Here is a 16,154-nt window from a genome sequence, read left to right on the forward strand (position 1 = left end):
GTCCGAGCTGTGCACCCGCGCCCGTGGCCGGGGACCCAGAGGGCATCCCCCAAGCACCGTGGGGCTGGCGGGAGCCCGCAGTGCTGCAGGGAGCCCTCCGTGTCCCCTCCAGTGCCCATGAGCAGTGCCGATGGGTTCCAGACAGCTGCTAAGAACCCGCCCAGGCGAGAGCAGCGAAGGGCCCAGCCAGGCTGTAGGGGCATCGCGTGGAGCCGATCTCGGCGGGTCAGCGCTCTCCTATGGCCGCGGCCCAGCCAGCGCCGCTGGGCACTCACCTGAGAAGACCTTCCCCGTGCTGCCGGCTGTGGTGGCCAGGTACTGGATCAGGTGCTGGCAGCACATAGTCTTGCCGCTGCCACTGCTCCCCAGCAGGACGACCGACTGGTCCTGGCGGCTCATCAGCATGGTGCGGTAGGCGGCCTGGGCCACAGCGTAGATGTGCGGAGACATGTCTTCCCTGCGGCACCCTTTGAACATGTGCATCACCTGGGGAGAGCGCAGGCGGCTGGGCGACCTAGCGCAGCACAGGGCGGGGCCAGGCCACTCCCCCTCGGCGGGGCCCCCAGCCCACGCGCCGGCCTGAGGAGCGCCTGAGGGCAGGAGCAGCAGGCCTTACCCAACGTGCTGGGAGACGGATGGGACAGCGTGCCCACCTGCTGGCACTGTCCGGCCACAAGTCCAGCAGGACCTCTCCTCAACACGGGCTATGCAGCCAGGAGAGAACACAGCCAATAACTGCGCTTGGGGCTGTACGTACCCCCCACACCTGCAGGAGAGTCTGCCCTGGCCCCCGTACCAGGTGCACAGACCCACAATGAGAGCCCAGGGGCTGTCCACCATGCCCATTGACACTGAGCACCACCCGCCTGGGTGGCAAACCCTGCAGCGCCCAGGAGGCAGGGCAGCACTACCGTCGCCACTACAGACAGGCAAGTGGGGGAGGCTGGCGTTGCCCAGGGCACTGTCGCAGAGCTGGGAACACGGCACTTCCTGGCTCCAGCCCTGGGCTCTGTCCCCCAGCCACTCTCCTTGCCTGCTGCAGGCGGAGCGGTTCCATTGCAGGGGGACCCGCGGGGACGGAGTGCAGAAGCTGTGAGAAGGGCTCGTGCAGCCAGCCCCGGGGCAGCGTTACCTTCTCCGAGTACATGGAGGGGGAGCTGAGCGGGTTGACGACCAGCATGGTGGGCCCCGCGTAGGTGTGGATCAGGTTACCGCCGTAGCGTTGGCGCACAGTGTGTAACGCGCTGGATTCATTGAGATAGACGAGGTTCGCCAGGTCCTCCACCCGGTCACAGGACGGCGGGTTCGCCTGGGGACAGAGGGAGGACAGGCAGCATCAGGCAGGGAATCCCAGCCCCTACCCCACACAGCCCCTGCCACCGCAGGCACAGAGCCCCTTCTCACCTTCCCCTCCTGCCCACCCCGCGGTCCCCTGCCCCTGCCCTGCCCCACCAGCCAGAGCCAGGGCCCAGGGCTCCCACCTTCTCCACGTCATCCTCGTCCACTTCCAGCACGGACCCATCGTGGTCCAGTTTCACCTTCACCTTCCCTTCGGGCAGGAGGATCGCTTCATCTGCCCGCAGCTGGCTCGCTGCGAAGGGAACAAACAGGCCATGGCATGGGCAGGTTCTGGCACCGACCCCCTCCCGTCCCTCCCTCCCTCCATCCCTTCCCGTGCCCAGGGACATGCTGACACCTAGCGGTGGAGCTCTGGCACTGAGGCCAGGCTGCTCCCCCACACCAGGCCCCACTTCTTCCAGAGCCGCTGCTCCTTTACCACTTGCCTCCCTGAGCCCTGGCATGGGCGTGGAGGCTCAGGAGAAGGCACCCTGCTCTCGCGGTGCAAGGGCACACTAGTGATGCCTTCTAGGGCCTCTTTTCTTCTGCCTGTCGCCTGGCAGGTCAGAGCCAGGCTATAGCTCTGAGCAATGCCCTGGGGAGAAGCAGGGAGGGCTGTGAGCAGAACCGTGGTCTAGTCCCACTGCGTGGCACTGCCCTGAGGAAGCCAGGGGCAGAGCCCCCCACGGAAGGTGAAGGACAACACCCACCCCCTGAACTCACCCAAGGAGAAGCCATCCTTGTGGACCAGCCACACCTTGTCTGTCTCATACCAGGCCTCCTCAGCCGCGATCTGCTCCTCCGTCTTCGCCTGCCAGTACGAGGAGAAAGGGGAAGAGGTCACGGCACAGGCTGGGGGGACTGGACCAGCCCAGGCCATCAGACACTCCAGCACCTCTCACCTGCTGCCCTCCCCTCTCCCTGCCTAGGCACCCCCCGATTCCCAGGACAGCAAGTCACTGGGGCTGGAGTGAGAAAACCCAGCCCTGTGCCAGAGCTCCTGCCCAGGGAAGAGCTCAGACCCCACGGAGCTCTGCAGTGACCCCAGGGGTGGGAAAGCTGGTCCCTGCTGTTCCACACAACAGAGCCTGGCTCTAGCCATCAAAGGGAGCATGGCAGCGCCCCTGCATCACTAACAGGCAGCGTGATCTGCGCGACACAAGCTCTCAGAGCGGCCACTCTACTCGAGCCAGCCTCACATCGGGTCTTGGACCAACATGACCAAGTCACTTGCCCCGGTGCAGCTGGGACAAGCTGAGCATGCGACCCCCTCACAGCAGAAAGAAAGAGCAGAGCAGGGCAGCGGGGAACACAGTGCATCCTGCAGGGCAGAATGAACCCAGGCCACGTGGACACAGGGAAAGTGCAGAGAAGGGACACCCCTAAAGCTCCAAGCCAAGTGAGCAATGTACACAGCCCCCACGCCCTGCACAGGGCACGGAGAGCACAACGTGGCAACTCTGCCAACTGGGACAACACGAACGACACACGGAGTCTCACCGAGCAACACTCCCACACCCGTGCAAACAGGGCCCCACACATACAGCCGGAAAACGCAGCAGAGTTCAGCTCTGCAAACAGGCACGGCTCCTTGGAGCTCACAGGACAGAACTGCCGGCCTCACTGGGACTGTTAAGCGTGGGCCACAGGGGAGAACCAGGGGTCAGGATATTTGACAAAGCTGCCCAATAGCAGGCTCTGCTGGGTGGAGGAGTCATCCCGAGGGCAGGCCCCAACCCTGGAGTCACTGGACAAGGCCATGGTCCTTCAGGGAGCAGCCCCAGGCTGGCCTGTGGAGAGTAGATTGGATGGGCCCAGGGGGCTTTTCCAGCTGTCCTGGCTAAGACCTTGTCCCACCAATGAGCTCAGCAAACATGCAGGGCAAAGGCCTCATGCAAACAGAAAGAGGGAGAGCAACACTCCAGCAAACAAACAAGGCAGTCGTCCCCCCGCCCCACAAAGCATCAAGCAAATTCACAGATACTCGCGAAAACGTTAATGTGGTCAAGCAGCCAGACCTGAGGCAGGGATGCAGTGGAGGCTGGGCCAAACATGGCTGCTGGGGCATCGTCCGCCTGTCCCTATTGAGGCCGATGGGGAAGCAAGGTGTAAAGGGTTAACGTCCTCTCCCCCCAGGGGAAGGCGCAAAGAGCAGGGAAAGCCGCTATGGAAAGCGAATGGAGGTGAATGGGACAAAACCTGCCAACTATGCAAAGGGGGGCCAGTGGCACCGCGTCTCTCCCAACCCTTCGGCACGCTGTCAGCCCTGCCCCCAAGCGCCCCCTGCCACGCCGCAGGAGGGGCGGCTGCTCCTGAAGGAGAGTTTCCGGTGCCCACGCTGCACTCAGGGTAGGGCTGTGGGCAGGGCGGCAGTGCCCTGTGTCCTGCAGCCCCCACCCACAGCTCTCTGCTCCTGGGCTGCTCTGAGGGCCACAATTAACTACAGTGCCCTGCATTTCCCAGCCTGCCCCCCAAGCGCTTTGCAGAGCTGGGCCTCCGAAGAGAGGCCACTGACCTGCCCACGCTCACCCAAGGAGTAAGTGGCAGACCTGGAATGCTGTCTCCCAGGCCTGGGCCTTGACCTCAGTGCTCTGCCCTACTACACGGGAGACCTGGGGGCAATCCCCCTCTGGCCTGGGAGGGGTGGGACCCCTCCTCCCTGCCTTGCCGTGCCCCCCCAGCTATCCAATCCACAAGAAGCTGGGAAAACGAGGAGCCAGTGGGAAGGAGGGTCCCACCTAGGCTAACAGGCAGGCTACCCAGACATGGGGCATTGGGGAGGAAGCGAGAAAATAGACATGTTCTCCAGCACACGGAGGAACCCTCACCCCCTACTCAGAAGGGTGAACGGGACCCCTCAGCAATGCACAGTTTCTTGCTCCCCAAACGCAGCTGCGCACATGTCCGGGAGCGAACGTCAGGGAGAGTCCAGCGTGGCGGCTGACACGGCCAGGACATGCACAGCCCAGCGCCCTGAGAGCTGCGGACCCGCCCATCCCCAGGTGACTGCACAGAGCAGAGCCCACTGGGGCTGGGTGATGCAGGTTTCACTGCTGGCCAGCAGGTGGAGACAGAGACTGCACCTAAGCCAAGAGGCTCTCGAGTGCCCATTTACCTGCCAGCCTGGCCCAAGCCTGGCCCAGGAACAGATCCTGGGCTCCCTCGCCCCGTCTATAGCAGGCCACTGGGTTCATCAGACCAGCCCTGGCTTGGGAACCTCATCCACACTCAGGCGTTTGCAGCCTTCGGGACACAAGAGCGCACATCCCCACTGGAGGTCTGGGGGAGTTTACTGCCCAGAGCAGTCTGCTGCTCAGCCTGGCCCTTCCCCTTTGGGCGTTTGCAGCCCCAGGTCGGTACAAGGAGCAGGCCAAGTGGTGGCACCAGTACATTCGAGAGGCAGCCTACTCAGTACACAGGGCCTACAGCTGGGAGTCAGGACTCCTGGGTTCTCTTGTCAGCTCGGCCACTGATTCGCTGAGTGACCTGGGCCAGCTCCAAGCTGTGCCGGTGATTCTGACCCCCTTGGAGAAGCGCTCTGTGACATGGGGACGGACAGCCGGCAAGGGTGCGGTGTCCTTCATCCCACTCACTGTTAGCAGGCGAGGACCTGACTGCTGCCCGAACGCAGCCTTCTGCTGGGACAGAGTTAACAGCCGCTCACGGTCCTCTTGCCTGAGACTGTCCCCATGCCGCACTGATCTGCACGTCTGTCCTCTGCCGCCAGACAGCACCAGGACTGCACTCCGCAAGCTCACGGGCACCATCCCGGTGCAGAGCTCCCACCTCCTGCTTTCCCAGTGGGAAGGGAGGGAATAACTCCAACCCCAAGGCAACTCCTGCACAGAGGTGCACAAGTCAGTCTGCAGCCAGGAAGCCCCGGTGCCACTGGTCTGAGGGAGCCCCACACCAGCTGCTCTAGAAGCTTGGGGAAGCCAGCGGTCAGCGGCACTGGCCAACGCAGCCTCCCACTGCTGGGAGTTGGGCGGCCTGTTCCCCGCCCCATCGTATGCAGCCTCCCACTGCTGGGAGCTAGGCGGCCTGTTCTTCGCCCCACACACGCTTGCCTGGCTACGAGGAGGAAAGTCTCAAGGCCAGAGGAAATACGGCTCATTAGTGACACACGAGACCCTGCCCGCAGGGGGGTGACTTGGGACTACTCCAGAATGGCCCCGGAGCAGGTCTAGTCTCGCACAATGGCAGGAATGAGCAGGACAGAGACCCAGACGGGGCAGGCTGGAGATGGGAGAGGTGAAGAAAGCCTTACACTCCAGCATGAGGCGCGTGCACAGACACCAGCCCAGAGGCAGACAGACGACGGTGGAAGGTCACCGGTGGAAGCAGAGAGCTCCTGTGGGCAGGGGTACAGTACCTGACTCTGTGCTGACGGGGAGGCCACAGGCTCCAGCTAATGGCAGCAAGGCAAGAAGGGGAAAAAGGAGAAGAAAGAGGGTGAGATAAGCAAAGAATCGAAGGAAACTCATCCCAGCCAGTGACCCCAAACAGACCAGGTGTGCGACTGCCCGGGCCAAAACCCCACATCAACATCCAACCATGCGCTGCTCAAACCAACTGCTTCCCCATGGCTCGGGGACAACCACCACCCTTGTCAGGCCAGTGGGGCCATCACTCTCCCAGCAGGGCCACTCTCAGAGCCAGCCAGCTTCTGCCCGGTACCTCGCACAGGCTTCGGCGTACACAAAGGAACTGCACAGCTGTGTCTCTACGGAGCCTGGCCTCCAAGCCAGAGCAGAAGTCGCAGCTGCCAGCTCTGCTTCCTGATGACAAAACCCCTTGGCCTAACTGCTAATCGCCTGGTACAACAAGGATGTGACGCTGGGCTGGGTCTGACCTCAGGGACTGCAGCCTGCATCACAGAGCAACCCTGCCCCGGCCATTTAAAACCCCCATCCTGCAGGGTGAAATCCGTGGCCTGACAGCTGTCTGAGCCTTCCCCTACTGCAGGCCAGGTTGGATTTCCAAGAGCCAGTGCTGCAGAGTGGACCCAACAAAGCTAGCCCACCTCTGACTCCAGCCAGCCACCAGCCTCGCTGCTGGGCGGCCCAAAGCGCTCTCCTGGAGGAGGGTGGAGGAAGCAGGCCACCACCCTGGTAATCAATGACCCTGCTACTAATGGAACCACTCCTGGTGCTGACCATGCCCGCCCCAAGCCGGAGCCCCAGGGAGCTCACAGAAAGCTGGCGGCATTGGCCTTTCCACGGAGGGCTGCTCACCAGGGCCAGTACCAACAGGAACTCAAGTTTAACACTCGACTGACTGAGGACCTTACTGACTCTGGGATGCACCCGCGGGCTGCGCTGCTTGCTTGCCAGCAGCCCAAAGGCCAGCCTGGAGTAAACCGAAGTGAGTAACTACGGCCGCTGTCATCCTCCTCAGGGAGTGCCGCCCGGCTCCCGGACCCAGCGTGCCATGCTCACTCACCCTCCAGCAGCAGAGGGGCCAGCAGTCCATTGGGGGCAACAGGCATGGGCTGCCCCTTGGGCACCGGAGGGGTGGCACACTTCCTCCTCCAGACTCAGAGCGCCAGCAGCCTCACCCCAGCGTTACTCTTCCATGTGTGGAGTGAGTCCGCCTGCCCACGGCCTCTCCCCGACGCTCAGGTAACTCCCACCCCAGGGAGACAGAGGAGAGGGTCCAGTGGCCCAGGACCCATGTGTCACGGAGTCCCCGGGCAATGCTCTGGAACTGCTCCCTACGAAGCCAGGCAGGACTCTGGGGAAGTCTCCTTTCTGTGAGCAGACTGTCTGCAGGACACACAGCTCACACAGCTTCCACCTTCCTGGGTCTGGCCTTGGAACATTCAACATCCTCTGCCCCTCCGTGCGCTTCCTACAGCCAGTCCGCCCAGGCGGGGTCCTGGGGAAGCCAGAGGGTCCTACCCCACAACTTCGCAGTCAGACGTGACTCTCAGCCAGCCAGTAAAACAGAAGGTTTATTAGACAACAGGAACATGGTCTAAACCAGAGCTTGTAGGTGCAGAGAACAGGACCCCTCAGCTGGGTCCATTTTGGGGGGCCGTGAGCCAGACAACCACATCTGCCCTTCACTCCATGTCTCAGCCAGCCCCAAACTGAAACTCTCTCCAGCCCCTCCTCCTCTGGGCTTTGTCCCTTTCCCGGGCCAGGAGGTCACCGGATTCCTTTGTTCTCCAACCCTTTAGCTCTCACCTTGCAGGGGGGAAGGGCCCAGGCCATCAGTTGTCAGGAAACAGGGTGTCGGCCATTCTCTGTGTCCAGACCCCTGCACACACCTGCCCTCTAGGGCTCTGCAAGGATCATACACCCTTATCCCACCACCTAGATACTTAAGAACTGCCTAGGGGAAACTGAGGCACCCCCACACTATTCAGAGAAAACATTAAGAACAGTCCCGCTTCGTCACACCCTGTCGGGACATCCCCTGCTGCGCTCTGGGACACTTGCCGCACTCACCACAAGTGCGGCAGTTAGTCCACAGCAGGCAGCTGAGGCATTGGAGAGAAAGCACAGGAAGTATACGGGGGCCTCTCCTGCATGCCGTGTTAGGATGAGAGAGAACGGCAGGCCCCTGCACACATCCTCCTATGGGCAGGAATACTGGTAAGGGATAGAAGAGGGGTGTCCTCAGAGAACAGAGCACACACAGCTCCTACCCTGCCTGCTAGACACGCACCCCTTAACCCCTGGGCTGTGCACCTCTGGACTTGTTATTGCAGGGTAACTGGTGCTGATACATATTTTAAACAGCAGGGAAAATGGTTTTTGTGGAAGAGAATCCTGTGACCTCTGCAGCCAGGTGTGGGGGGCAAGGGAGGGATTTGATCTAACCAGGGAGTTCCAGCACATGAAACTCTGTGTCTCTAAATCTGAGAGCCGAGGTGAGACGAAGTGGGACTGTTCTTAATGTTTCCTCTGAATACTGTAGGGGTGCCTCAGTTTCCCCTAGGCATTTCTTAAGTCTCTAGGGGGTGGAATAAGGGGGTGTAATTGTTGAAGAGCAAAGGGCCAGTGTACATAAATGACTGGCACTCTGTCTCCTGGCAACTGATGACCTGGGCCCTTCCCCCCTGGAGTGAAGTGCAGACGTGGTTGTCTGGCTCACTGCCCCCCAAAATGGACCCAGCTGAGGGGTCCTAGTCTCTGTACCTACTGTAGCTCTGTGTTAGACCACGTTCCTGTCGTCTAATAAACCTTCTGTTTTACTGGCGGGCTCAGAGTCCCGTCTGACTGCGAAGTTGGGGTGCAGGACCCTCTGGCTTCCTGCTGTGGGAAGCACAAAGAGGGGCAAAGAGGATGCTGAATGCTCCGAGGTCAGACCCAGGAAGGTGGAAGCCGTGTGAGCTGTGTGTCCTGCAGACAGTCTGTTCACAGAGAGGAGACTTCCCCAGAGTCCTGCTGGCTTCGTAGGGAGCAGTTCCAGAGCATCGCCCGGGGACTCGGTGACACGAGGCTTCTCGCCAGAAGAGGTACAGCAGCAGCGCCCGCAGCCACAGGGCTTAGAAGCTCCTGATGGCTCCCAAATGCCAAGGAGAGGCCTGAGGTGCCTTCCGGCAGCTCCCAGGCACACGGAAAAGCAAAGGGAGCGATGGGAGCACAGCTCCCAGACCTACACACACACTGGGGGCACACCGGCGCCCTCCCACACACCAGCCCGCCCACGGAGGCACTCAGAGTCAGAGCTGCTCACACACACGGGGCAGAAGCAGCGGGGAAGCCATAGCACGTGGGTTGGGAGAGCTGAGTGGGTGCATGTACACAGGTATGTAGGAATAACTCCCTGATTTACAGAAGCCATGAAGATCCTCTCCAGCCTTCTGTGAGCTTCCTCCACTGGGGTCAGCTGGGCACTGGGGCCGGCTACAGCCTAAAGGTCAAACCAGCATTAGTGTCACCCTTCATGCCACTCACTGTCCTGAGCAAAGAAGGCAGCTGGGGAACCACCTGCTGGCAAACTACTGGGGTTCTTTGCCAAAGGCAGGGCTTAGCCTCTGCAGGGCAACTCTCCAGGAGCAGGGGAGCGGGAGGAAGCTGGCCTCCTGGGGCCCTCAGAGCTGGTGACAAATGCAGCGGGAGTGTGCGTTTGCCCCCTCAGTCGCCTGCTGCTGAACAGCATGGGAGTTTGCATGCCCTGCATGCTGCAGGGACAGGGCTGGGACAAGGCTCCCTCAGGGAGGTCTCAGCTCCAAGCAGGAACTGCCCCCCAAAGCCCTTTCTCCAGGCCTTCTTCCTCTGGGAAGAGCCGTGGCAGAGCCTGCAGCCAGGACTCCCAAGGGGGATGAAGCTAGGCGCACGGCACTCACAGCTCCCATGGCAAAGGCCTCGCCATCTGTCCGGATATGGCGCACTGGCCCGCCCGCCCAGGGCACCGAGGGGTCAGCGCTTGCAACGCGCTCCACCAACACTACGAATGAGCTGGGGTTAGCCCTGCTGAGCTCTCCCGCTCACCACGCGGCCCGGGGGCCAGCAGGGCTCCTCTTCACTACCAAGGGCTCCACAGCCCTGAGTCCCTGCGTGGGGATCCAACCTGCTGGCTGAGCAGAGGGGACGCTGGACTGGCCCCCCACTAGAAGAGGCGTGGGTTTGCTGCTGTGCTTGGCAGCCACTAAGGGCAAGAAGGAAGGGAGGGGGCTGATCCAGCGCTCCCAAAATAGAGAACAGAGCTCCCTCCCTCAGCGGCGTTCACCCAGCCCGAGGGGCCCGTGGGGGCAGGGTACGGCCAGTCACACCCGGAGAACCAGTGAGCAGCACCCAAAAGCTCAGGCCCCGAGGAGGAGGGTGAGTGGGTATGTGGGGGAGAGGGGTTTGGGGAGGGGGTTCTTTAACACCGCCGTCTCCACTGGTTCCTGTAGCAAGTCAGACTTGAACCAGGCTAGCAGCTCCCAGGCCAAGGCCCATGGCACTCAGGGCTCCATTTAACAGCTGCATAGCAAAGGCTTCTGCAGGTTCCCGCAGAGTCTGCGCGTGCTCGAGAGCAGCAATACCAGAGCCAAAGGACTGCGCTCGCAAGCAGCGATGCTTCCGCAGAGCCTGACCAGGCAGGCCGGGGCCCGGCACACCTGCCCTCCGGGGCAGAGGCTGGAGCCAGGCACAAGAGCTGCCAGGCACAAGAGCTGCCATGCAGGCAGAGCTGCCAGCCAAAGATCTTGGCTCTCTGGCCATGTTTCACCAAAGCAACTGTCCCAGGAACACTCTAGTTACCGGGGGGGGGACGGGGGGGGATGACGGGGGACTCGGATCGTACGGAGCAAGGGATGGCATCCCCCCCACAAGAGTGTGCCCCAGGAAAACCAGCAGCACCCAGCGGATAGCGGAGCACTCCCAGGAGCAGGCTACTTCTCAGCCATTCACAAGGAGGGTTTGATTCCCCACTGACCCCAGTCCCTTACCGCCCCCATCCCCAGCTGCCACTGGAGTCAGTCGAGTGCCCTTTTAAACCTACGCCCAGTGGATACACGCCCAGCCCTCCCCACGCAGCACACCGCCCTGGCACGGCCACCGCCAGGCTGGCACACTCTGCGCCACCCAGCCGAGTCACACTGGGGCGCAGTTCTGTACTCCTCAACTAAGAGCTTAGCCAGCTACCGTCTCAGTGACACTGCTCAATGGTGGTCACGGGGCTTTCACGGCCACCGACCTCCCCTGTCCCCAGCTCCCCAACCCAGCAGCTCACCTGCTGGGGGGATCCCTCTGCGGCTCCTGGGGGAGGCAGCTGCTTCTCTGCTGGCTGGGGTTTCTCCATGGAGCGAGCCGGGTCAGACAGAGACAGGGAAGCTGATTGACTTGGGTTTGTCCTTAGGAATCCCGGTAAGGAGACCAGGCGAGGTTCCACCCCACAACGCCTGGCCCCACGTACGCTGCACAGCACACGTCAGGCCTGCAGACTAATGAACGTTTCACACCACACCGGGCTAGCCTCAAAGGGCCAGGAAGGGGCATGTGGTTAGGACGCTGGGCTGGCATGCAGGAGACACAGGTCAGGTTCCTGGGGCTGAGGGCTCATGGCGGCACGAACAACAGGGCAAAGGCCTCAACACCTTGGGCAGGAAGCAGCACCTGGTTCTGCAGCGCCCCCTCCTGTCACTCTGGGAGTGGTGATGATGGCTCTGAGAGGGACTGAGGAACCGACTCCCAGACCTTGAGAAATGAACAGCATCTGCAAGAGGTTCCCAGGAAGCCCTGTGGGTGGCAGGGGTGTGCTGCTCGGAGCAAAGGGGAAATACTAACTATCCCTGGTTTGGAGCAGCTGGGGCACCAGCGTCCTGCCCAGAGGAAGCCTGCATCCAACGTGGGAGCCTGCTCTGCGAGCCCCCACTAATGCAGCGCCCTGAGCAGGCTGCTTGGCAACGAAGGATTGAGCTCTGTCCCTAAAACACAACCCCAAGACTCGCTACCAAACAGAGCTGGGAGGGGAAGATCACCGCTGACTGCTGCTGGACCCTATGACCTGCCCAGCAGCCAAAGGGGCTCCCATTGCTGAGCAGCCGCAGGTCTCCTCCTCCAGCCCTGGCCCGCAGGCTAACAGGAGCAAGCCTATGTGTTGGAACAGGTGCAGCAGCACTGACCCAGGAGGAGCAGCACCAGCATGGGGCTGGGAACGCACAGTAAGTTACGGTGAGCAGCTCACGCCATGCACCGTCACCAGACGGCTCCAAGTGGCCCGTAAAGCCATGCACTTCTTCAGCTAGGCACAAAGCGTATGATCAGAGCCTGGATGTGTGCTGACGTGGACACCACGCTCAGCTCCGCAGCACTCACAGGCAGTGTTAGGAGTGACAGGCCCAGACCACACACCGGTGCCATGCATCACCGGTCTAGACTGCACACACTCATGTGTACCTTGGCTTGCCCCGGAGCAGCTGCTTTCTGAGGTGCCACGTGTGTTGGCTCCACCATCTGCTCTTGTTTTGTTTTGGGGTCTGGAGTGGCTACTGCCCCTTCCTCCTCTGCAGGAGATGGGGAGCCAGGCTTCTCGGGTTCCTTCCCCACTGGGGGTGTCTTCGGCTCAGGAGGTTTCTCCTCCTCCTGCTTCTCCACTGGCCTGAGGCGAGGCCTGTGCTGTTTGGTTTTGCCTCGGGACATCAGGCTTCTCAGACCCACCGAGATCTCATCCTTTGGGCCAGGCTCCTTGGGCTCCGACTTTGGGGAGGACGCAGGCAATGGAGGCGGAGACACCACCCTCGGTGGCGCCTTCTCTTCCTTCTTGGCTGGCGAAGCTGGCTCAGGAGACTTCACGTCCCTCCCCAGCTCCTTGGTGCTGCCAGAGGCCTCGCCAGGCAGGACTTTGCGCACCACCTTCCGCACCACCCTCACCACTCTCTTCCTGGACAGGCCCTGGCTCTCCTCTCCCAGCAGCTCAGGCTGGGCCAGTGAGCCAGGCCTGGATCCTTCCAGGCCGTTCATGGTCTGGGCAGGTGTGTGGGAGGGAGGCTGGTTATCGCCGTTGAGCAGAGGCTCTGGGCTCTTCACTCTCTCTGGAGGCTCTGGGCTTCGGGGAGCGGGTGGCTCGTCTTCCCCTGCATTTGGATTTTCTGACTACAGTTACAAATACATGACCACATTACAGGAGGACATCCCCTTACCACCACACCCACACACACACGCACACAGAGCGGGAGAGAGGACACACAGAAACCTCCCTTCAGCAGCTAACCCAGCTCCAGCCTCCCCTGCCAACCCCGTTAGTGGATCCACATCACAAGTGACACAGACACAGGAGAAGAGTGTTCTGGGCTCCATCCTGCACCCACGGCCATCAGCACCAGTTCTGCCATGGCTGCAATGGGCACAGGACCGGGCCATGGAGCTACAGATGCTCTGTTTAGTGTTCACAGGTTTCCCAGGCCAGGACAAGCTCGTTCTGAGACCTCGCCATGTGACACGGCTTACGAAGAGCACCGGTAACAAAGCTGCATCCCTCACGGAGTCCAGACCAGCCACTGCTCTGCAGGGCGCTCCGCAAAGACGGGTTTGGAAAAGGAGCCATGGTGGATGGCTCTCTTCATGCACTACTGCTTTGAGCTCTAGCACCAGGGCTAACGGAAACACTCCCAGAAAGTTTCACTGCCTCTCCCGGTCCAGGCAGGAGACGATGATGTCAATGTGCGACCCTACCTGCTGGAGTGTCTACCACCACAATGCTGGGGGACGCCTGAACTTGCAGGTCCAGACTTCACCTCCCTGCAACCGGGGAGAGGGGCACCCGCAGCACAGGGGATGGAGGACAGTTGGTCCCCACCCCCTACAAGGGCCAGTCTGGTGGGGGGCGGGGGAGAAACCTCTCCCTGCACTATAACTGGAAGAGACAACACCTCCCACCTGTGCCTAGACCGGCAGAGCTCCCCCACTCTGGGCTCAGCTGCTCAAAGCCCCACGTACAGATGGCTGCGGCTCCTGTCTCCACCACGTCAGCATGCAGGATGCACACACAAGTCCTGCACTGGTTGGGGGACTCCTCTCAGAGGTTTACGTTGCTGCTAGACTCCAGCGGGACCAGCCCAAGAAGTGGACATTTGAGCTGAACATAATTAATTCAAGGCCTCCGCTGAGACTTTGCATGGTGAAGGAGGTGGCAGAGGTGGGTTCCACCCTGCCCCAACAGTCTGCAGAGAAGCAGGTGGATAAGAAACCTGGGAGCTGCCAATTCCTTGACAAGATAGATAAACAAAGGGCTTTGAACTAAATCCTGGAGCCAAGTCCCGTGGCGTCAGCTCTGCACCCTGTCGTTAGTGGTGCCTGCAGCAGAAACACCAAATTACTGAGAAACACCCGCAGGCCCAGAGGTCTGCTCTTCCCATCCTGCCAGGCACAAGTGGCTCTCACCCATCCTCCCACACCCAGCATGATCCAGGCTGGGAGAGACGCAAGCAGCAGTGTGTCATAGATCCTGGGCCGATTCAGATCCCGCTGGGTGTCTCAGGCTGCTGCCCTAGTCCCGTCTCTGTATGCAGCTCATTTGGTGACACAGCTCGTCCTGTCCACGCCCCTCACCTGTCTCTCATACGCACCTGCCAAGACCTTTGTCTGTCACTCAGCTCTGGGCTTTTCTCCCTGTGAATGATTTACACTAATGGAGCATGTTACTGGTGACAGCGAAATGGATCCCCCAGTATGGCGCTGCCCGCGCTGCCCGATCGGCCAGCCCGTTTGATCTCTAGGTCTCCAGCCAGCGGCTGATACTCCGGAGAGGTAGGAACAAAGCCAGCTAGAGTCTGCGGCTGGGCTGCTACCATGCGGGGCAGCATCTCACCACCCCACTGCAGCTTTCTTTTCCCTAACTGCTGCCAGTAATGCCCCACCGCTCAAAGCTGAGGGCTCAGAAAAGCCTCTCCAGCCTTGTCCAGGAAGCTGCACTCTCCATTTAGCTTTCTCTTCAAAGGGGTGGGGGGGTGGGGAGGGAGAGATGATCTACCTGGCCAACAGGTTTGGAACAGCAGCCGGGGTTCTGCAGCATGTTCACACACTCAGCAATTCTCCCTGCAAATCGGTGCCCCACTAACAGGGCACGCCTTGGAATTTCCTTCCCTGCTCATTTACCATCGTGTATGACGTTATTCCTCATGCAAACCACACGAGAACCTTTTATCGACCCCCAGACAATCCCATCCCCCAACGCTCCATTAAAGCCAACCCAGGAAAGAGGAGATGTGCTGAAGGTGGAAAGAGACCAGCAGGCAGCAGAGCACCTGTCTGAGTGAGCAGCCAAGCCCCCAACGGGTTAACCTTGCACAGCAGGTGGTGACAAAATCCAGGTTAAAGAGAGTGGATCAGTCCCAGCCCCCAGCCCCCCCCCCCCCCCCGTGTGTGTCACCGCTCCTAGCCAGAGAGGGTCGCACACCGGTGAGATCTGAAGCAGAGATAAATGCGTTAGACTTGCAATCTAGCCTCCTTAACACACTGCACTGCAGCACAACCTGCCTTGAGAAACACTCTGCAGCAAGTTGACCGGCAAGGCAAAGCACTCACAAAACCAGCCTCTCCGGGGGTGTCCACTGTGCACTTCACTCCCCACCACACAGGGCACTGCCCCTGGCCCCGGCAGGCAGGACAGAGGCCCACAGCAGAAGGCATTCAGAGGGAACATGGCTTATGACAGGTAAAGTGAGGCAGGTGACGGACCCCTGCTCCTCTCTTGTGCACCGTGCTGCTCTGGAGAGCAGCTCCCAAGAAAGCCAGCTCAGCTTCGCACCCATGGGAAATGCTGTGGCATTTGCTTCTGGCTGAGCTGGATGGACCATGACTGCAAATACCTTATGGGCAAACTCCTCCCTGGCATGGAACAGGGATTCCCTGGAAAGGCAAGACGTGTCCCACGGCCCCTGGACCCGGCGGCGATTGGGTGGCCGGTCTGTGCCGAGTGGCTGCAAGCCAGCCCTCTTGTCAGCTGGGGAAGAGCAAGCACGCAGAGGAGCTCCCAAAGGGTCAGCCGGCAGCAGCCCACATGGGATCAACGTTCCCAGCGCCAGAGACGTGCCTGCTGATACCGCATCAATCGAGATGTTCGCTGATTAACGCCACTGAAGTGAGAGGTGACACGGCTGGGTGTCAGAGGGGCAGCATCTCCACAGGTCCACTACCGCAGCCTGCGCTCTGTGTCTGAACAGCAGGATGGCTCTCTGGACATGGGACTGGAGGAGAGGAGGCTGCACCCAGCCCAATCTGTCAGTCATGCAGATTAGTGATGATGCTGTATGGATCTTTCTGTAAAGTCACTTTTATAGCAATACAGTCCCAGCAAGACAAGCTGGGACTTTGGTAAGATTACCGCTTTACCAGCGCTGTTTGTCATTTCTTTCCTCCGGAGGGGTCCCACACAGTTTT

The 16,154-nt window shown here is 60.8% G+C and overlaps 1 protein-coding gene across 6 annotated transcripts in view; it reads right to left on the reverse strand.

Annotated features, from left to right (window-relative positions):
* Nucleotides 1-16,154, reverse strand: part of MYO18A (myosin XVIIIA) — a 168,716-nt gene that overhangs the window by 65,994 nt on the left and 86,568 nt on the right. For 3 of the 6 annotated variants that reach the window (XM_073315971.2, XM_073315970.2, XM_073315972.2), the window contains exons 3-8: nucleotides 5,711-5,746; nucleotides 3,357-3,419; nucleotides 2,062-2,149; nucleotides 1,482-1,591; nucleotides 1,133-1,309; nucleotides 276-486 (exon numbers count right to left, since the gene is read on the reverse strand). In XM_073315971.2, the coding sequence (XP_073172072.1) occupies nucleotides 276-486; nucleotides 1,133-1,309; nucleotides 1,482-1,591; nucleotides 2,062-2,149; nucleotides 3,357-3,419; nucleotides 5,711-5,746 (685 nt within the window). Of the gene's footprint in view, nucleotides 1-275; nucleotides 487-1,132; nucleotides 1,310-1,481; nucleotides 1,592-2,061; nucleotides 2,150-3,356; nucleotides 3,420-5,605; nucleotides 5,625-5,710; nucleotides 5,747-16,154 lie in introns of those variants that run through there. The other 3 variants (XM_073315973.2, XM_073315968.2, XM_073315969.2) reach the window with 3 other exon arrangements.

The sequence above is a fragment of the Lepidochelys kempii genome, chromosome 17 (genome assembly GCF_965140285.1).
Source record: "Lepidochelys kempii isolate rLepKem1 chromosome 17, rLepKem1.hap1, whole genome shotgun sequence".
Classification (NCBI taxonomy): domain Eukaryota; kingdom Metazoa; phylum Chordata; order Testudines; family Cheloniidae; genus Lepidochelys; species Lepidochelys kempii.